The sequence below is a fragment of the Siphateles boraxobius genome, unplaced genomic scaffold, assembly GCF_051911475.1.
Source record: "Siphateles boraxobius isolate OS27281-9 unplaced genomic scaffold, OSU_SipBor_1 35, whole genome shotgun sequence".
Taxonomy (NCBI): domain Eukaryota; kingdom Metazoa; phylum Chordata; class Actinopteri; order Cypriniformes; family Leuciscidae; genus Siphateles; species Siphateles boraxobius.
In genome coordinates this window covers 15,488,810-15,510,159 of record NW_027508975.1, presented here as the reverse complement: position 1 = coordinate 15,510,159, position 21,350 = coordinate 15,488,810, and the positions used below count along the sequence as shown (strand labels likewise).

At 36.7% G+C, this 21,350-nt stretch overlaps 2 protein-coding genes across 3 annotated transcripts in view; one reads left to right on the top strand and one right to left on the bottom strand.

The window, feature by feature from the left end:
* Positions 1 to 98: 98 nt before the first annotated feature.
* Positions 99 to 12,648, bottom strand: adck5 (aarF domain containing kinase 5). 2 transcript variants are annotated; one of them, XM_077196537.1, is made up of 15 exons: positions 11,802 to 12,648; positions 9,528 to 9,619; positions 9,256 to 9,405; positions 7,648 to 7,723; positions 7,092 to 7,292; positions 6,845 to 6,985; positions 6,486 to 6,599; positions 5,127 to 5,258; positions 4,021 to 4,104; positions 3,855 to 3,936; positions 3,648 to 3,726; positions 3,464 to 3,555; positions 2,555 to 2,807; positions 2,224 to 2,340; positions 99 to 1,129 (listed from the first exon to the last, which is right to left on the bottom strand). In XM_077196537.1, the coding sequence occupies exons 1-15, from the start codon at positions 11,964 to 11,966 to the stop codon at positions 1,027 to 1,029; spliced, it is 1,881 nt and encodes a 626-aa protein (XP_077052652.1). In that variant the 5' UTR covers positions 11,967 to 12,648; the 3' UTR covers positions 99 to 1,026. The 2 variants fall into 2 exon arrangements, 1 of the variants encoding a protein (XP_077052652.1); XR_013190465.1 differs by having other exon boundaries at positions 682 to 1,129; positions 2,433 to 2,807; positions 11,802 to 12,070.
* A 195-nt stretch (positions 12,649 to 12,843) lies between these two features.
* The window catches only part of ctdp1 (CTD (carboxy-terminal domain, RNA polymerase II, polypeptide A) phosphatase, subunit 1), a 124,387-nt gene continuing 115,880 nt past the window's right edge, over positions 12,844 to 21,350 (top strand). The window contains exons 1-5 of the mRNA XM_077196536.1: positions 12,844 to 13,390; positions 14,905 to 14,988; positions 15,212 to 15,305; positions 18,837 to 18,965; positions 20,572 to 20,722. Of these exons, the coding sequence (XP_077052651.1) occupies positions 13,119 to 13,390; positions 14,905 to 14,988; positions 15,212 to 15,305; positions 18,837 to 18,965; positions 20,572 to 20,722 (730 nt within the window). The 5' untranslated portion in view covers positions 12,844 to 13,118. The remainder of the gene's footprint in view (positions 13,391 to 14,904; positions 14,989 to 15,211; positions 15,306 to 18,836; positions 18,966 to 20,571; positions 20,723 to 21,350) is intronic.

Genomic DNA, 21,350 nt, shown 5'->3' with positions numbered 1-21,350 from the left:
AAAAAGTAGGGCATGGACGGGTAAAATTAAGGCAAGCTTTGCAATCGAGTGTGGAGCAGACCTGCATACGTCACCATTCTGTCATTTTCACCAGAAGATCCAGTTATGACATTTTAATGAACCATTATGAGGTCAGAAAAGAAAGAAACATACATGAATGATTTTTTTATGCCAACTTTAAAGGGATAGTTCACCCAAAAAGAAAATTGTCATTACATACCCTCAATTTGTTCCAAACCTGTATAAGTTTTTTCTTTCTTGCTTTTGAACAAAAAAGAACAATATTTTTAAGAATGTTGGTAACCAGACAGTTGATTGACCCCATCTTGAGGATGAGTAAGTGATGACAAAATGTTCATTTTTGGGTGAACTATCCAATTTCAATTGTAATAGAGACTCCATGAGATACAAGTGCATTAATTTGGACTCTGGAAAATCCAAACATTACACAAACAAAACTGAAATAATAGCCTCTTATAAATGATTTATATTCAAAATACATTGGATTGTAGATTATTACAGACAAATGTTTGACAGCGCAACACCTCTCAGCTCCAACTGCATATTTGCCATCAATTCATTCAGTGAAATCCATATAAATACAAAATAACCTGGCACAATTTAACTATAATTAGTAAAAAGTTTTCTGTAATTGCCATTGCAATAAATTGTTAAACCTCATGAGGTAAAAGGTCAAAAGCTTTATTTTTACTTTGTTCAAAGTGATTTCCCCCCTGATTATTGCCACCATTAAATGATCATCATGAATCATTTGAGTGTTTCTGAGGTCTACAGAAGTGAGGTCTACGCTGAAACATCATAATTGATAAAAGCAAAAATTAAAAAGTGTTTGGCTTTCTGTGAAATGCGCTTATTTCAAAGAAAAGCAACACAGAGAAAGAGAGAGAGACAGAGAGTGAGAGATTCCTGAGAGCCCAAACTCAAGTGAAACTCATTAAAAGAACAAACAGCACTGAGAGCAAAGCAAGATCCAACATGAGTGAAACCAGGCTCAGAGGTGACGCTTCATTTCAGAAACTGATACACGTCCTGGTCCAGCGTGATGATATTGCAGTTAGACAGCAGCTTAAGCAGAGAGTGAGTGACACTCATGAGCGCCATCTCTGACCTGCAGGAACACAGAATGACGTCTGATGCACATTAGACAAACATGGCAAGAGTGTGCTAAAACCGTAAGCTTGATTCCAGTTTAATATTAGTTTCATCTGCCACTGAGATATCAAATCATGATATGGACTACTGTCTAAATACTGAAGCACAAAAAGACGAAGTCTGCTTATTCTCTGTCTTTGAAGAGTGGAACAGTTTGTCCACTACACAAACTCAAGTATGCATGATGCTTGCGTTTTAGTGTGTCTGGCGTCTCATGAACACATGAGCTTCATCTCCAGAGCTGCACTGAAAGTCACTTCACTTCAAGGTCTTCATTTCAACTCACCAAAATAAAAGTTTGGTTTAATTTGAAGAAACTACAACATACTCCTTTAAATCTACTCTACATTCTACTGTAAAGTAGCAATAATAATAATAATACAAATTATTAAAACTTTAAGGAATATTTTAAAGTTTTAATTTTTAAAACTGTTGTTCATCACTTTGTTTGCCAAAAAATGGAAAGAATTGTTACATTTTCATTTAATTACATTTTAAAAGATTAAATAATTGTTCATGTTTTATGCCTTCATTTGATTATATCTGGGTTTTTCTTATAATACATTTGTATGAAATTATAAATCCAGAAAAATTCAAGCAGTATTTAAACATTTGTGGCGAGCAGGATGAGGCCGAGGGCCGTGAGAGAGCGGCACGAGGCAGAGGGCCGCGATTACTGATGAGCAACACCTGCGGCCTCTTCCTGCTCGCCACAAACATTATTATAATAAATATTATTTTAATAAATCACTAAATTATTTAAGTTTTTTGAATCCAATTAATTAAACTATTAAAACAGAATCCATAAAAATTAATGAAAAAAAAAGTTTGGGGAAAAAGTATTACCCCTATAAATTTTTTTTTTGTTCAACTTTTAATAAATAGTTGATTGTATACGTTTATGCTTTCACTTAACTAGACATGCTTTTTGATACTAAAATTGAATTTAAATATTAAAATGGAATCCAGAAAAATTTTAACAGAAAAAAAAAACACTTTAGAATTTATTTTTAGAAAAAATCCGATTTCATAGAGTCCTAGTGTCATCACCTTAAAGCGAATTCAAACTTGACGCTCTCCCAAAAGGACCAGAACCAGCGGAAGACTGACAGTCTGGGAAGAATCCTGGTGTCATCGGCCAGAGTTCTGCCCCATCCTCTCACAGCACTGAAACAAAGTTATTTTATATTAAAATGATGGATAGCAGAAGGGTGAACAAGATCAAAATTCGAAACAGAACCATAAATATGAAAACTTACATGGGGCAGCAGTTATTCTACACTATTCAAGAAGGAATAGGACAATGAAAAGAAAATACATACAAAGATTTTTGGGTCAATACTAGAGCCAAGCAAGTGCTAGTCTTTTCCTAGTCCCCTACCACTTGGCCATGATGAAGTAGCGGTCGACTGGAGCTCCCAGAGTGATGTTGATGCAGCGGACCGTGTTAATGTTCCTGAACACCAGCAGCATGGGCCGCGGCATAGACTTCAACACCTGCATGATTTGATCAAAGCGGTTCATGGCCATGTCACGCATGTACGACGTCTCCTCTCGAGTCAGGATGTTACCCAGGCCCATTTCCCACATGTTGATTGGCCGCTGCAGAAGCATCTCACTGAACAGGAAGTATTCTGGGAATGTCCAGTGAGATGCAATGAATATGATAATATCAAAATACTTTTTAATAGGGGTGTAACAATATATCGCAATACAAAAATGCAACAATATGTATTGTGGATAGTTCACCCAAAATTAAAATGACTGTGTAAAGAGTTTTGGTGTAAGTACTACATTAAACTACTATATATAATGTTGAATATAATGTATAATAATGCAATGGGGGAATGTTCGTGGGTCCTGATAATTCCAAATGTATTGTTACCAGTAAAAAGTGGCCAACGTTATTTTTAATATATCTAGTCAGTGACAGAGTGCAAATATTTGCATATTTGTCTTAAATAATTCTGTATTTTCAGCTTCAGAATCATGAATATTTGTATTCTGGTGTCACTATTGTCCTGTGCATTGAGTTCATTGAATCGTGACATGAGGGTATCGTTACAACCCTATTTTTTTTTACAAACAGTAATGTGAAATATTATTACAGTTATTACAATTGTACAATTACAATATAGTTTTCTATTGTAATATATTTTAAAATGTAATTTATTCCTGTGATATAACAACATTTTTTAAGAAGTTTCAGTTAGCAGAATTTAAATAGTATACATATTAAATACATAACTGCCTTTTGTCATGATAAAATATGTAAGAAAAACTGCTTTACCTTTGACCCCGAGCTGATTTGCATATGTCTTCATGCCGGCTTTATCCCGCAGGATTATGGATCGCCACAGCTGACACAGAGCCGCTCTGTCACTGACAGAGAGAGAGAGAGAGAGAGTTTCTCTCTTCAGAGTTCACCTTCTGTTTCATGTTGATTCTGTAGTGTTTGTTTCTCATGTTCTCACCTTTTACTGAGGATTTCATACAGCCCATGATCCAACAGAACTAACTCAGCTTTTTTATCTGGACCTCTTCTTACCAGTACTAAAATGAGCAATATTTCACATGAGCGACACTGATGAAGGAACGTCTGGGTCATAATTTTGAGCATCATTATATGTATTCATTCATTCCCAATAAGAAATAGAGCCATATAATGACAGTAATCTCACCATTTCCAGGATGAGGATCAGCGTGAATAAAGCCGGTGTAAAAAATCTGCTCTGCAAATGTGCGGATGAGTTTATCAGCTGCCTGAAACACAGCCAGAGGAAATTATGGACATTTAATGGATGTGATTTGAGCCAGTTCATTTATAACAGATGCCATTGAACTCACGTCTTTCAGACTCAGTCCCTGACGCTGAATCTCCTCCACGTTGTTGATTTTACATCCATCACAGAACTCTGCTGTAAGGACTCTCTACATGGGCACAAAGTCATAGTTAGTATCCATTTACACTACCAGTCAAACGTTTTTTAAAAGAATTTTAATGTTTTTAAAATAAGTCTCTTCTGCTCACCAAGGCTGCATTGATTAAAAATACAAAAATTAATTAATTAACAATACAGTAATATTTTTAAATATTATGACAATTTAAAATGACTATATTATATATTTTAAAATGTTATTCATTCCTGTGATCAAAGCTGAATTTTCAATATCATTACACCAGTATTCAGTGTCACATAATTCTTCAGAAATCATTCTAATATGCAGAATTGATGCAAAAAAACCCAAACAATTATTATTATCAATGTTGAAAACAGTTGTGTACAATTTTTTTCGGTACTCGTTGATTAATAGAAAGTTCAAAAGAAAAGCATTTATTTGAAATAGAATCTTTTGTAACATTATAAATGTCTTTACTGTAACTTTTAATCAATTTAATTCGTCCTTGATGAATAAAAGTATTGATTTATTTTATTCCACCCCCCCAAAAAATAAAAAAAATATTATTACTGAACCCAAACTTTTGAATGGTAGTGTTAATAAAGCTTTCTATTTCAGATAAATGTTGTTCTTTTGGAGTTTCTATTCTTCAAAGAATCCTGAAATAAAAATGTAAATAACTGTTTTAAACATTGATAATAATGGGAAATGTTTCTTGAGCATAAAATCATCATATTAGAATGATTTCTGAAGTATCATGTGACACTGAAGACTGGAGTAATGATGCTGAAAATTCAGCTTTGATCACAGGAATAAATGACACTTTACTATATATTCACATAGAAACAGCTATTTTAAATTGTTAAAATATTTCACAATATTACAGTTTTTTGTTTGTATTTTTAATCAAATAAATGCAGTCTTGGTGAGCAGAAGAGACTTTTATAAATATTAAAAATCATACCGATGCAAAACTTATGACTGGTAGTGTATGTGTGAAAGCTGGAGACCAAAGACAGACTTCACCGTCATATTGACGGCAAGATTCTCACCTTGCTGGTCAGATCCCAGAAAACTTTGGGCACAACTATAAACTTAAAATGCTTGAGTTCCTCTGCACAACGTTCAGAATTCCTGCCTTCATTCTCAAAATCCAGCTCTTGTGCCAGCGTTCCTTTCAAGTCCTACCAGCAACATGGAGAAAAATAAAGAAACAATGAGAGATTGTTTCCATCCGCCTTGATCTGACTGCATTATATACTACAATACACGGATCCATTCAGAATTACTAAACACAGAAACATACACATGACAGATAAAACATTGTCCTGGATGTGTGTGGAAACATCGATAATGTAATGAAATGTGTCTATGCATAAATACAATGTGCCATCAGTGTGTCGAGAGCGCACATACGTGCTGTATGACTCCTGTACGTCACCGCAGACGCATTTAACTCGATTACAATCCGCATCCATCAAAACTTTACAAGAGAGACGCTGGTTTGCTTCATCCAGTCAAGAAACGTAGTTTGCGCATCATCTGGCCAGCGGTGGGATGTTTTAACATTCCTTTCGGTCTGTAGTTTTGAGAGTAAGGGCCCTTTCACACCTACCTTGTTTGGTCCGGACTTTCAGACTTTTCAGTTTGGTCCGAATCAAAATTACAGGTGTGAAACCTACCCCGGACCATGGTCCGGACCAAACAGAGGAAATTTGGTCCGACGAAAAGAGGTAGTCTCGATCCGGATCAAACTGAAAAAAGGTTTGTTTCGTTTCTAGTGTGAAAGCATTTCTGTATGGTTCGGACTTTCAGACCTTTTACAGGAAGTTCCGGTGGTTCCCGCATAGCCGAAAAAACAGAAGGTGGCAGGAAAAATGAGCCGTCGTAGCACATGGGGAGAGGAGGAGACAAGGTTTTTAATTAAAGTATCATGGTCTGATGACATCAGACCGTTCCTGCACCTTTCCTGCTGGCGACGATAAAATGTTCGCACGACGAGGACGTTCAGTTGGGGAATTTGAACTAGCCTTGTGTATAGTTGGTGCTGCAGGTAATTATGCCATAAAAATAACAATACAGTTGCAACGATATGCGTCTGTTCATTCATGTTGTCAAAGTTACCCGCCGAATTGACAACACGCTGACGTCAGACGCACGTCCATTTACAAACCAATCAATGTCAAGATGCAGCCCACATAGATGATGACGACAGGACACAAGTATGTCACGTAAAGTTCTTTAGAGCGCTCGCATAATTGCAATGTGAAACCAAACCAAAACTTTCTGAAAGTATAAAATGTATCAAAACGTGAACTTTGGTTCGGACCTTAGTGCAGACTTTCAGGTGTGAAAACGCCCTAAGTTTTGATTTCATGCACTTTTAAACGCATTTTATTTGCCGCACTGACCTGTAAGACCCAGCGGAAGCCAAAGCTGGGGTGCATAGATTTCACCAGGTCCAGCAAAATCTCAAGAGTCCTTATATCACCATCAAAGCGATCCCTGAGATCAATATACTGCACCTGAACAACACACATCAACAGATCCTCATAACAATGTAAATGCATCAATGTCCACTGGATCATCACTTCATACTGTTCGTATATCACATGTTCTTGCAAATACTGAAAACAAGTACAACAGTGCAATACTGCACTGGACTATCAAATCACGTTTAACCAATTCAAATATCATCAAACTGATGAATCAAGTAAAATGCAAATAAACCGTATTTTATCAACAGTCATCATGTGCAAGCCGAACGCACCTTTACAGCCACAGGTGTCCCATCATGCAGTTCTGCCTTGTGTACTTGTGCCAGACTGGCAGCAGCCACAGGCTCATAGTCAAACGTCCTGAACATTTTATCTGGAGTCATGCTGAAGTCCTCCTGGAATAAAGCGTCTACCTAGAACAACATGAATCGAGATGGATTTGATATGAAAGTGATAAAAAGATAGATAGATTCCAGCTGAATCTTAATATGTTCTGCTTCTTAACCTGAAGCTGCTCACCTCTTTGTGTCTTCTGTTGAGCGCTTTATCCTCCAGCACATGCAGGGTGCGGATGTACTCTGGAGGTAGAAGATGGTTGAATGCACACAGTCCCTGTCCCAGCTTAATATACAGGCCTCCGTTCTGGATGGCCCCGTCTACCATATTACTGGCTGCTCTCTGATGACACGCTGACATGAGCTCCTCATACTCTGGACTGCTCTGGCGACAGGGACGGAAACAGAGTTTAGAGCTCACAGTGTTCGGCATTTTTACTGTTTACTTGTTTTTATAACAATGTTTTGCACTGGATATATTTGTGCATAAAACGTCATAAAGGTTTAAAAGCATAGTTCCCACAAAAATGAAAATTCTGTCATCATTTACTCACCTTCATGTCACTTTAAACCTGTATGACTTTCTTTCTTTTGGGGAACACAGAAGATATTTTGAAAAATGCCTCAGTGTTTTTTTTATTCATTCAAGCCATACAGGTTTAAAACAACATGAGGGTGAGTAAATGAAAAAATGTGGGGGTCCTCATTACAAATATTTTTTACGGGGGGTATAAACCTACCTCATCCAAGCCACGCAGAAAAACGTTGGATGTCCACCAGTAATCTGCTGATATCATCAGCCCGACATAGAGAGACCTGACGGGACACAGAATCATATATACATCTCATTTTCATCCACGTTACAGGCATGTCAAAACCAAAGGCAAAATATGACATCTACAGATCAGAGAGCCTGATGGGTAATATAATGCCATACACTAACTTTCAAAAGTTTAAGGTCGGTAAGATGTTTTTGAAAAAAAGTCTCATAAAGACTGCTTTTATCAGATCAGAAATAAAGCAAAAACAGTGATACTGTGAAATATTATTACAAGTTAAAATAACTGTTTGCAAAACGAATATATTGTAAAACTTTAAGTTTATTCATGTGTTGTCAAAGCTGAATTTTCAGCATTATTACATTATTATTACTGAATTTTAAGCATTTGCTGCTCAAGAAACATTTCTTATAATTGACCTATGGCTAAGCCACGCCCCCAAACGCGATGAACCAATCACAGTGCGCATAGCTCCCAATACACTCGGACATTCTCTGCTTCCACGTCCATTGAAATGCATTGCAGTTAGTCAGTTTTCTTTCTTTTTTATGTTTTTTCCTGTCATTTTAAGTTTAAAATGTTCAAACGGTGTAGATGGAGTATATGTATCTTCGACACTAGGTATCCCGAGAGGCTGGGCGACAAATTAAGCCACATCTCAACACTACGGAGATAAGTGTCTGCTCTGGATTAAGTTATGCAGTAGACCACAACACCAACTAAACGTGGATAAATTAAACAAGGATGTCTACATCTGTTCTAAGGTAACGTTAAGTCAGCAACGTATTTGAACGTTATTTTTAACATCTCTTACGTAACGTTAGGCTAACGTTAGCCTAACATTAGAAAACGTTAACGTTAGCTTCAACCTGCGTTGTACATCATGTCACTTAGCTTCATTAACATATCTGTAAATAACCGAGATAACAAATGTTAGCAGTGTTGTGCTGAATGATTCATGTAAATACTGTAGCACCAAACTAACGGAGAGGTAACTTACTCTTGGTAAAAAGCCTTGTCCTGGAAATGTATGCAACTTAGACCTACACATATTTAATTTGATCATGAACCATTAATTACATATTAAAGCACAAGATTTTAGACAAATTTCTACCAAAACTACTAGGGAACTTTGTGTTTTTTTTTTTTAGCAAAACATGTAGCCTTTTCGCTCCTCTTCAACATAACTAAATATAGCGCCTGTCACCGAATGTTGACTGTTTGTCCGAGTGAGTGGAGGGGGCGTGGCTTAGCCATAGGTCAATTATCAAGGTTGAAAACGGTTGTGCTGCTTCATATTTTTGGGGAGAAGTAAATTATTTGATAAATAGAAAGTTAAAAAGAATATATTATATTTATTTGAAATTGAAATATTTTGTAACATTATAAATGTCTTTATTTTGATCAATTTATTGCACTCTTGCTGAATAACTCTTTCTTTAACTAATTTCTTTAAAAACAAATACGGACCTTTTGAATAGTAGTGTATATAACAGAATTTAATATTAGCAAAGCAGATTTCTGATATTAAATAATGTTATTTTACACAAGATTATTAAAGAGCTTGACCTGCAGAAGCGCCCGACTCCCTCCGCTAGTATCTTCATCTTCCTCCTCTCTCTGGGCTCTGAGACCACATATCGCACGCCGACCACGAGCGGCAAGCCCGCCGAGATGCCAAACAACAGCTTCCTAAAGAGCCTGTGACTCTTTACAACTCTAGAGGAACAAAACACAATCCAGCATCACTGGCAAAAATCTTGTTCATATACCTACTATAACATCCAGAGTGTTTTCACTCTTAAAATGAAGTCAGACCCCATAAAGCAAATGAAACCCACCTGTGTGAGGAAAAGAACTTCTGATGTTCTTGTGGACCTATGAGCCGAGAACACCTCCGTAACAGAGACATATGACGCCGACACAGCCTTAACTGAAGACAATACAAATTAAACACCAGTCAAACTGCAAGCTCACTCAGGTAATGTGTTACAGTACATGTTGAGAGACCAACAAACATAATAAAATTAACATTTAAATTTGTCTACAGACACAGATTATTCGATGTTGAAGACTCAAGCAAATTGTTGACATGTACAGTATATATAAAGAAAAGGTACATTTTTCACCTGCTAGCATTTTTAAAACAGCTCAAGAGATGATCTGTGAGGTGTGTTTTCATACAAATCAAGTCACCTTTGTTTTTATGGCGCTTATTCAATACAGATTGTTTCCAAGCAGCTTCACAGTAATAAACAGGAAAATAATGATCAATGATGCAAACTTTATCATCAAATATGGGGCCAATTCAAATTCAGCTGTAAAGCAGCTCTCCAGAAGAAAGTCGTCGTTATTCAGCTAAATTCAGTTCAATGCTGATTCAGTTCAGTTTATACACTGCAACACAAGAGTTTCGGCATCAAGGCCATGCGGGAAACGTGAAAGAAGGGGGAATGTTTATAGAAGGGAAAGGGAACAAAATGTTTTTACTCAGGCGAGTTGATTTGTGGACAGGTCAGGGATGTGGTCCAGCTTAAAGGTCTCTATAGAGTATGATAAACAGCCCATCAACAGCCGCTTGTTCTCTTAAACACAACTGCACAAGTCGGCAATATCTCTGTGAGCCAATGTTCCAAACAGAGAGCTTCTGTCCAAGAAAGAGACTTTAAATCGATTCCCTTCCAAAATTGTTCTGGGTAACAACAGATCCAGCATAAATACTATAGTAACCCTGACAAAAGTACCATGACAGTGCCATGGTATCAGATGGTAACTAACTAAGTACATGAATGAAAGCACATTTTCAGGATTAATAGGCAAATTACAATATTCATGTACCCTGGTAAAGACATGCCACTACAAAGTACTTAAAAAACACAATGGTACTACTGTGTTGAATATCCAAAATATGTGGGATTGTTATGGCACACGTAAAAGAAAAAAAGAAACACAGTAGTACCATGTTACTTTTTTGTTTTGTAGCAGTAGTTCTCAACCTTTTTTACTCTAAGGTCCACCACTGTCCACTACAAAATCCCATGATTTCAATAGTTGTTTGAAATTTACTGCATAATTTTAAGGACAATGATTTTTAAAAAATTTTTAATGACAATTTCTACACAATAACATATTTTAGAGCTTGACATAACTAGAAAAATATATATTATTTATGAAAAAATCGCCATGGAGAATGTATTCATTTAAGTCACTTCTCCAGATTTCCCCCTCTCTTGCAGCAACATTTCTTCTCTTTGATGTGTTTGCTGGCGCGAGGGCAGAACAACCCGACATTCACATGACATCACAGCAATAGCAAACCATAGCAAAACTTGATAAACTAAGTCCCGGCCTCCATTTTTTCTTGTTCGAGAAGCCGTTTCACTCTGATATATGTCCCAATAGAGAAGAAAATACTATCGCAACTTCGGTTACATGCTGACTTTAAATCATTGTAAGTCATCTTGAGGCCCCCTAGTGGGCCCCAGTCCTCTGGTTGAGAAGCACTGCACTGCACTACAGCCAGTGTTACCATTGTAAAACTTGGTATTAGCAAAGTCCCTTTAAGTCTATGGTATTAGTCACCATTGTCATAAAAAAATTTATTCATCATAATGAAGCTTCTGAACTTTTTTTTTTTTTGCACTGTTTGAATGAGTGTTACAATAGTAAACGGTAACAGTCGTAACTATGTTATTTAAACAATGGCTACCATGGTAATGTTTTGAAGAGTGCGGTCAAGTGTCAGACTGTAGGACAGGCAGTCTTTCTTATACGTCTATTCCTATACTTGGACATCACAATTAGTCTTTAGTTTGGGATTTATTAAGGCGTACAGTAATAAAGAACAAGGCATGCTTCACATTTCCTCTGGCCTTGACTGCTGATTCAGGATCAGACCTGCACTTCTAGACTGGATAATGACATGGAATATATCTTCCATCTAAATGCATCTCCATTAAATCCTGAAGTGTGAAATAGAAATACAGTGACCTTTTGTTTAATAGAGAATCTGACCTGTATCATACTGATCAGGCAGCTCGAGCACATAAGCAACTCACTGACCGATCGATTGAACAACAGCAGAAGTGAGCGGCTAACGACGATGCTGCACTTACCGATCTAAATGTCTCTGCCGCCATGTGTCCGGTCCGGTCGGGCTGATGATGATCGCATGAGTGACTGTGACTTCGCTCTCGTCTCGCTGACACTTCCTCTCGCTTCAAGATCATGCACGCGTGTAGTTTGATTGGACAGATCGAAAGAGCCTGCTGTGACATCATCAGGACGTGACAGTGGTCTGACGCGAAATCGTGCTCCCCCTCATAAAAATTAGTGTTTTTGGAAAAACTTAAGCATTCAAATTTAATAGAAAACTAAATCAAAAATTAAAAATTAACATACAGAAAAAAATGCTAAGTAAAAAAAATATGTTTACGTGAAGTGCAGTGTATGCCTTTAATTAAAGGGACAGTACACATAATTACAAAAATAAATTAAAAAAACCTACATACGTACATCATATACGTAAACTTAGATTAAATTTAAACTAAGTTTAAATAAAAAAAGTAAGTTAAATTAATTTGCAAAGATGACTCTATGGCATTTTCTTAACTTTGGAGTAATTCTCTCCAGTATTTCAGATTATTGATAATATTTAGATTTAGAACCATGGAAAATGGCAACATTTGTATTGATTAAAAGTACACCTTAAAAGCATCGCTTTGGACAGAAAGGTCAGCCAAATGCATACATGAAAATATATAACAGATGCATCATGCATTCCTCTTCGATCATATTTTGAATAAATGATTTAGTGATGATGTAAATCCAGCTTTGAAATTCAACCAAAGTAAAAACAAAAGTGAAAATATACCCCAAAACCAGAATGTTTAGACGTTGCGATGACGCACTGCTTAATCCCTTGACAGATGGTATGATCATGATATTTCATCAGATTACATCACAAAGGAGGGGTTTGCCTGTCTCAAAAGGGGGAGGGGATACAGTTTGGTACAAATGCTCAAGTCAGATGTACTTTGAACCACCAGCTTGATATGAATGTACATATTTAATGCATTATTTAATTCAATTATATTTTTATATGTATATACAATTATACGTATATAATTGTTATTAGTATATTTATTATATTATACAGATTAAACTCTAATATGAATGTAGTTTTAGATGAGGAGTGATAAAGTGTCCCGGAAGTGGAAGAAATCTCGCTCGTGCCGCAGCCTTGTGTTTCCTGTTTACGGGCGGGAAGAGTGAACCTACGCTTCAGCCTGTCCTGCGTTACAGCTCGTTTTCATCGCTTTATCGTCCTGCACGTTTCTGGATTATTTTAGAGACTTTTACTCCTTTTATTAATTGTCATTACGCGCTCGCTGCGGTTTGCCGCGTGTGTGTGGCTGAAGTGTGAAGCTGTGATGGAGGAGTCTGTAGACTCCGGCGGTGCGGCACCAGAGGGCCCCACGGTGCAGGTGACGGAGATCCGCTACCCCGCTGGAGCGCGTCCCCTGCGGCTGCTCGAGTGGAAGGTGAAACCCGGAGCTCTGGTGAACCTTGACTCTGTCATCGCGGTTTGTGCGCCTATACCCGCCGAGAGCGAGCCAAGAGCGCCCGAGAGGAAGCTGAAGTCGGACCGCGCTGGAGTTGTGCGGGAACTGTGCTGTCAACTCGGGCAGGTCATCGCGCCTGGGTAAGTCGCGCTCTCATGGCTCTATTGGCCATCACACGCACCACGATTTAACTGTTGACATATCGTTTACGTTTATATATTCGCTGCCTTTGCTCATTTGCTGAGCGTGCTCGCGCTAAGCTAAGTGGCACGCGCACTGGCGCTCACGCTGGGCTCGTGACAGCAGTAACTAAACTTCCACGCGTCCAGTATAATCACGTTTAATGACATGTAAAGGTGTTGGAAGTGACTGTTTTAATATCATCATCTATAAATTGTTCGTATTATCTGACATATACCACTGAACATTGTTCTTGAGAGATAGATAAGCTCTGATAGCCCTAAGCTCTGTAAACAGCAAAACAAGAGTTAGGGGAGCGGCCCGCCCTTTTTAGCCAATCAGAAACGTTCTCTGCCAGTCAATCATCTTGTGGTCGTTCTTTGCTGCCGTCGGATTGGCTAACACGAATGTAGAGGGCGGGGCTTTGGAAGAGGGTGTGTCGTTGAACGCATGCAGGCGGATTAATTCAGTTAAGTCTAGTAGTGGAAGAGAAACGTGTAAAATCAACTTTCCACATGAAACCGTAAAGTTTACATGTCCAGTAGCAGGTTTGTTGCAGAAAGTTTTAAGTTGTGAGAGTAAAGACCCCTTATATTAAAATTAGTTTTGTGAATATTAGTTCATTTAAAGTTAGATTTAAATGGTGTCTTGAGAGTGTTTTTTTCCCCCTTATTTTTTCTTTTAAAGTAAGTATTAATATTATAAGTATTGCTGAGTGAAAAACAAAACATGCCTCAATAAACACAAAACTTAATACAATTACAACAAATCCTGATAACAGCAAAACATAACTACTAAGTATTTAATTAAATACATAAATAAATAAAGATAAAGAACAGAAAAATCTTACACAAGGGGGTTAATCATCAAAATACACTGCTAAATGTTTACACGGCTTACGGTATTTTTTGTTATGCGTAAGTTTTAAGGATTTTGAAGATCACCAGTTCCATCTGGAAATGTGAAAGAAAGGGGATTTATAAAAAAAAAAACTACATCCATGTATAAAATAATTGGCCAAAACCACAATGTTATTAACCAAAAATTCAACATCACAATTTAAAGATTGCCTTCTCCAATAGCCTACTGCCTATCACCGACTAGCAGTTAGGTGATGATTCATGGGTGTGATGTAAATAATGCTTATTATTGAAATTTTTTTTTTTTAAATATTCCTTCGATCCAGCTTATTTAATGACAATTAATGTTGTTTTTTTATTGCTTTTTTGCCTTCTTTAACAGTAGAGGGTGCTGTGAGCATTACTGAAAATTAGCTTATTTATAAAAACAACAGTTTGCACTGGAATTTGAAGAGAAGCTTTTCACACATATTCGCAGTCCATTGAGTGGAATCTCACTATAATGATGCGTATAGAGTTTTTATTTTACTTATTAACAAGCATAGTCTATGTGTATAAAGTGCATTTAGTGTACCTGTATTGTTTATTTCTACACATTTTTGTCTTTTTGGCAGGGGTGTGATAGCAAAAGTGGAAGAATGCAGTCATCCCGTTGTAATGAAGGGCTTGTGTGCAGAATGTGGCCAAGACTTAACTCAGTGAGTCTACATCTTTTTTTTGCACTGCTAATCTCCAGTACAGAATTGTTTTTCTCCTCTTACCTTAAAAAAGTGAAATGACGTCTGTCAGGTGACATTCAGAAGAAGCTGTTATTGTCTTTTCCTGTTTTTATCTTGCCTTGGCTCTCAGAGATATTTGTGGTAGTGTGCTTAAGTAACTAGATGGTCCTGAAGATGCACTTAAATTTTTTCTGCCTTCCAGACTACAGAGCAAGAACGGAAAGCAGCAGGTGCCCATCTCTACAGCGACCGTTTCCATGGTGCACAGTGTTCCCGAGCTGATGGTCAGCTCAGAGGTGAGTGAGTTTGCTATTTGTGAGGATGGAGATTATGAAATGTGTGTATTAGAGTGTAGATAGATGGTAGATTGTAGAAGTATTTTTTCCATTCATTTTTTTCATAGGGATTTTTAAAAAGTCTTCATTATGAACCAAATCAAGCAGCTGTGAGGTGAATTACATTACTGCTGTATTTTTCTAACAACTGACAGATTACATCAGGGGCAAGGCCATATATACACTTAAATACTGTTTTTATAAATGAGAACTTTCAAAAATTATCAAAACTTAACAAATCATACTTCTGAACAATTTTTGACAATGATGCAATTTCATTGGTTTCTGATCCATCACTTTTAAAGTTTGTTTATATAATGACATTACAGCTTTAACAACTGATTGAGAAGCCTGACCCCAGATTATTGCACAATATGTCAAATGTGATAATATCATAGTATGTATACATTTGAGCTGCTTTAAGAGATATACATGGTCTTATCATACGAAAACAGTTCAAATTTGTAGAGATGGCCCGATACCGATACTGGGATCGGGTCGATACTGTCCTCATATACTCGTACTCATAATAATTCGCTGATACCACGCCCCGATACCACGTACATTTTGCGAAACTGGCCACCGCGAGTGCTTTGTCGAGGTGAACTGAGGCATAGGGACGTGCACTCCCAACACTATAGAGTGCGGCGCGGCACTAGATCTGATGGCCGTGTGCGAGCGTGGTCGCGGGCGGTAATGCACTCACTCTGTGTGTGTGCGGGTTGCGGGAGAATAAAACGATTCGCGGGACTCCCGCAAACTAGAAATATCTATGAATAAAACATATTAAAACTAGTAGATTTTTATTCATCTGTTGCAGAAAAGCAAGAATAACAACTAAAACAAAATAGAAACGATTTACAGGCCAGAGTTTCTATTCATAACATGTTTGCAGCGTTGAGCGATGTAGCCAATCAGTCATATGTGTTGATTTCTTGAACGCAATGGCCAATCAGAAGCATTTAAGATAGTCTCCCCTCACCGCTCAACTTTTTTATTCAGTGCTGAATTCTGTATGCTGGCAAATCCTCTAATTATAACAGTGTGTGGATATTACGAAAGATTCATTGTGCAGTCAGCTTCATTGATAATAACAGAGATGTGTGAGATCGCTATGAACTGTCAGCTTTTTAGGAATTAGGCTATTAAGGGAGCGCACTTTGTGCGCATTCAGTAGCCTGCTTGCTTTTATGTTAAATTAACAGTGGTTTGTGTGTTAATACATTCATTATTTTACTCATTATTATTTATTTTTAGACTCGTTAAAACAAGCAGAGAAAAAAATAAAAACTGTCTTCTAACCTGTTTTCTAAAATAGTCTTCTGTCTTCTTTTCTGGGAGCCTATAGTTACTTTTGTGGTAGAAATACCGGTATCGGTACTCGGTATCGGCAAGTACACAAATGTAAATACTCGTACTCGTATCGTTTGAAAAAAATGGTATCGGGCCATCCCTACAAATTTGTCTTAATAGTCTTCGACATTTTCTTAATATGGCTATCAAACTTAAGTTTAGAGTCTACAATGACACCTAAATATTTAAATTCACTCACTTCCTTGATTTCATTTTGGTCAATTTTGAATTTAAATCCATCCACCACTTTGTTCTTTAGTGAAAAATACATAGAAACTGTTTTGTTATAATTTAAAGTTAAACAATTATCCTGCAGCCACTGGTAGACACTGACCATTTGTCTGGTTAACGTTTCTGCAGCCAAATGAGAGGTTTATGCTGTTACATAAATAATTGTGTCATCTGCATACATTTGACAACCAGCCTCCTTGCAACTTTCAGGTAGATCATTTATATATAAATAAGAAAGCAAAGGGCCCAATATTGAACCTTGTGGTACACCTAGTTTGCATTTTTGAACTGATGACTTCACACCACTAATTTTAACACATTGCTGTCTACAGTCCAGGTATGATTTAAACCAGTTTAAAGCTTGTTGAGAAAAGTTAATTTGTTTCAAATTAATTTGTGTGGAAATGACCGTACGCCCAATATCCTCCCAATCGTTTTGTAAATGAGGGCCAATATACTTTACATTTATTGCAAAATTTGCATATATATACCAATATTTAAATATTTTGAGAGCATAGGGAGGTTGACTCAATTCAATCATTCATGTGAAAGGGCTGCCCCTGCAGAGCACTTTTGTTGCAATTTGATTGCCGTGATTCTGTTTGGTGAAATTTTCTGTACAGCATCATGGGTATTGTAGTTTTTCACCAGAAACTCTTAAGATTAAACACAATTATTTTAAGATAAATTAAAAAGGATGCAGGCTGATGGCTTCAACAAAAGCATATACCATTGATTAACTACCTCTTATCTCACAATAGGGCTGTCTTTAAATGTTTATTGAAAATATCTAAAAGTTATCATTAAAAAAAAAAATTCCAATGGAGAAAACGAATGGATATTTCAGTCGATTCCTTCCAGAACCTGACAGTTCCTCTCTATTCATTAGAGTTAAAACACCCCTCATCTACCATTGGTCAGTCAAAAATGTAGTCCCGCTCCAAACTCACACCATTGGTTGAGCCAATGTTGCTGTGTTGTGCTGGTCAGGAAACTCGAACAAACGGCAATATTTTGAGCTTTTTATAAATTATACACTTCAGCTTTTAAGCAGAGCTGGACGAATAATCATTAAAAGATTGCGATCTCGATTCAAACACACCGGTTCAGCTGTGTCTGTTAAACCTTTGACGAGTACGATCACAGTGAACATTCAAATCTGTTGCCACTCCCGGTGAGTGCCCACACATAATTATTTCTGTATTACAATAATTCAAAATATTACAGAAATACTAAGATAAAAGTTTATAGTTCAGATGAAAACACTGATGTCTACGGTAGCGATCAAAATCAAGTAAATCAACTTTAGAAAGTAACTTAACGCATCAAATGAATTTTTTTTTAATTACATCATTACACCAATAGCTGGCGACAAGGGACTTTGTATTTGTCATTGAATTATTCATTTAAGAGGTTTGTTCAAAAATGCAGATTAATCTAGTAATTAAACGGGTGAAGTCTTTACCGAGTGAGTTGTCAAAATTCAAATTAATAAAATATTCAGCAATAAACATTTAATCAGAACCTGTATTAAGTTACATGTTATTTTGTTTCTTTGTCTATTCAGAATCGAGGGAGAATCGTTTCTTATTTTAAACAAAAAAAAATCTCAATTTATCCAGAAATGTGCAGCTCTACTTTTAAGTATGAAAAGTGAAAGCATTATAATCCAACAAACTTTTTTCTCAAGTTCAAGTATGAAGCTTATGTATGGAGTGTTGCTGTATTTTAGGCAATGACGTGTGCATCTAAATATAGAAAGCTGGGTGCTGTAATAATGGCTTGTGAGGTCAAATCCATTTCAATGTGACATAAAACGGTTTGTGAACGGAACCTTTACTTCGCACCATCAGTGTCCGTCCGGTGTACATACTCTGTGTCTTTTTGTCCTTGTGTCTCTGTGAGCAGCAAGCAGAGCAGCTTGGCCGAGAGGACCAGCAAAGACTTCACAGGAACAGGAAGTTAGTGCTGATGGTGGATCTGGACCAAACGCTGATCCACACCACTGAACAGCACTGCCAGCGTATGTCCAACAAGGTAACAGTTAAAAGATCACATTAAACTAGCATCAAATGTTTGGGAAAAAGAAGTTGTGAAATATTACATTTTAAAATAACTGTTTTCTATTCGAATATATTTTAAAATGTAATTTATTCCTGTGATGGCAAAGCTGAATTTTCAGCATCATTACTCTTGTCTTCAGTGTCATGTGATCCGATTTGGTGCTCAAGAAACATTTCTTATGTGCTGCTTCATGGTTTTGTGGAAACCATGCTTTTAATTTTTCATACGACCATCAATACTTTTTTTTTCAGAATTCAGCAAAAATAAATATTTATTTGAACTATAAATCTTTTATAATATTATAAATATAATTAATGTCCCTTTTGATCAATTGAAATAAATCTTGATGATTGTAAACTTTTAAAAACTTTGTTAAACTTTGTAAAATCATGAATAATACTACTCGGTATTTTATTTTTCATGGATCATGTACCGCTTTAGTGATGTGTTATGTCATTATAGAAGCATTGATTGTCTTTTGGTTCATCCATTGATTTATTTTGTGCTCTTATGACATTTTTAAGACATAAGTTTAATCCGTCATTGATGTGCTACTGTATTTTATGATGGCTTCAACAGATTTATCCACAGTACCTTCGTTTTGTTTGAGTTAACACTAACAACAGCAATAAAAGAAAATATAGACAGCCGTATGGTTTTCTTAAGACTTTTTAGTGATCTAATTTGCATGTTTCTGTGAACTCAAGCGATTGTGCTTGTAACTAGAAGCGTTGCTGTGAAGAGCTTAAATGCATCCGACCATTGATTGATTTCTTTTAAATGACTGCATCATGCTCCTTTTCTTTGCTATCTTCCATTGTCGATTCATTGTTCTCGTAGGAGTTCTACTTTCATTCTGCCGGCATACATTCACTCAGTAGATCAGCTGAAACAAAAATCTATTTTAGATCTTTATACCCAACAATTACTAGACCATTAACTGAGCTATCAAAGGCTCAAATGGTTTCCTCCAAGAACGCATTATGTCTGCTTTCAGAAAATTTGTCAGCATGCTGCTTTTACAGCGTCCAGAACAATTATTTTGAAATGAATGCTCCTAAAAGCCCCTGCTACAGCTGGACAGGATTGAAAGGCAGCAGAATATGTATACAATCTTGCTTTTCACTCTGAAGCAGATGCAATACTGTTCTTTCATCAAACAATCCTGAAAAAAATATCACGGTTTCCATAAAAATAGTAAGCAGCACAACTGTTTTTAACCCTGATAATTCTAAGAAATGTTGAGCAGCAAATCAGCCTATTAGAATGATTTCTGAAGGATCATGTGACACTGAAGACTGCTTAAAATTGAGCTTTCCCATCACAGGGGTATGTTAAATATATTAAAATAGAAAACGGTCATTTAAATTGAATTATTATTTCATAGTATTTCTGTTATTACTGTATTTTTTTACCAAATAAATGCAGCTTTGGTGAGCAAAAGAGACTTCTTTCAGCAATATAAAATAAAATAATCCTACGGACCCCAAAGTTTTTAACGGTTGTATATATTGTATAATTTTCTAATGGTGTTGATCTTTTCTCTAACTGCTTTTGCAATGGGGTTTTTTTTCTCCAGGGAATCTTTCATTTCCAGCTAGGACGAGGGGAGCCTATGCTTCATACACGACTGCGGCCTCACTGCAAAGACTTTCTAGAAAAGATCGCCAAACTCTATGAGCTGCACGTCTTCACCTTTGGCAGCCGTTTATACGCTCACACCATTGCAGGTACATTACTATGATGTGACGGACGCTGTACGGCTCAGTGCAAAGAAACCCCTAACCCCAAGTATTAAACTTAGATGTGGAACTTGTCCTGCTCCATTTGTGCTACAAACATTATACTTCAATTCATGCGGCTTGTTAATAAGCGATCTTTGCGATCTATCTATGCGATCAGACTTTTTGATTTTGAATGGTAAACATGCAAAACAGTTTTATCACTTATAGTGTTTGTGTGAGAGATTGAATTGTCCATGACACCGGAATTGAATTCACCATGGCACCAGGTGGCAGCATTTGTTCATATTCTCAGTATTTTGAGTTTGAGGATAAGTACATTGTTTGCTGTGTTTGGATATTTAGTGAAAAAAAAAGTGAAAAAAGTGTAGTCTGCAAGGACTGTCCCAGCATTCAGTGTCCCGTTTACTGCGTTGGATAAAAGCATCTGCTTAATGACCAATAAACAAAATATGTTTACTGATGTTCCATTGTATAGGCATTTATAATATAACCTATACACTATAATGGCAATCGTTATGTGTGACGCATTCATTCTTTTATCTAGTTCAGAGATTTTATTATGTGACGTGTAGTTGGTATGCTTGGAGAGTGTGGTTTTAGTTCAGGTATGATT

Coding starts and splice junctions, on each gene's coding strand:
- adck5 (XM_077196537.1), bottom strand. CDS start 11,966: ATGATGTCACAGCAGGCTCTTTCGATCTGTCCAATCAAACTACACGCG. Junction 6,600..6,844: donor GGACACCTGTGGCTGTAAAG/GTGCGTTCGGCT, acceptor TGTGTTGTTCAG/GTGCAGTATATTGATCTCAG. Junction 2,808..3,463: donor AAATCAGCTCGGGGTCAAAG/GTAAAGCAGTTT, acceptor GGACATTCCCAG/AATACTTCCTGTTCAGTGAG.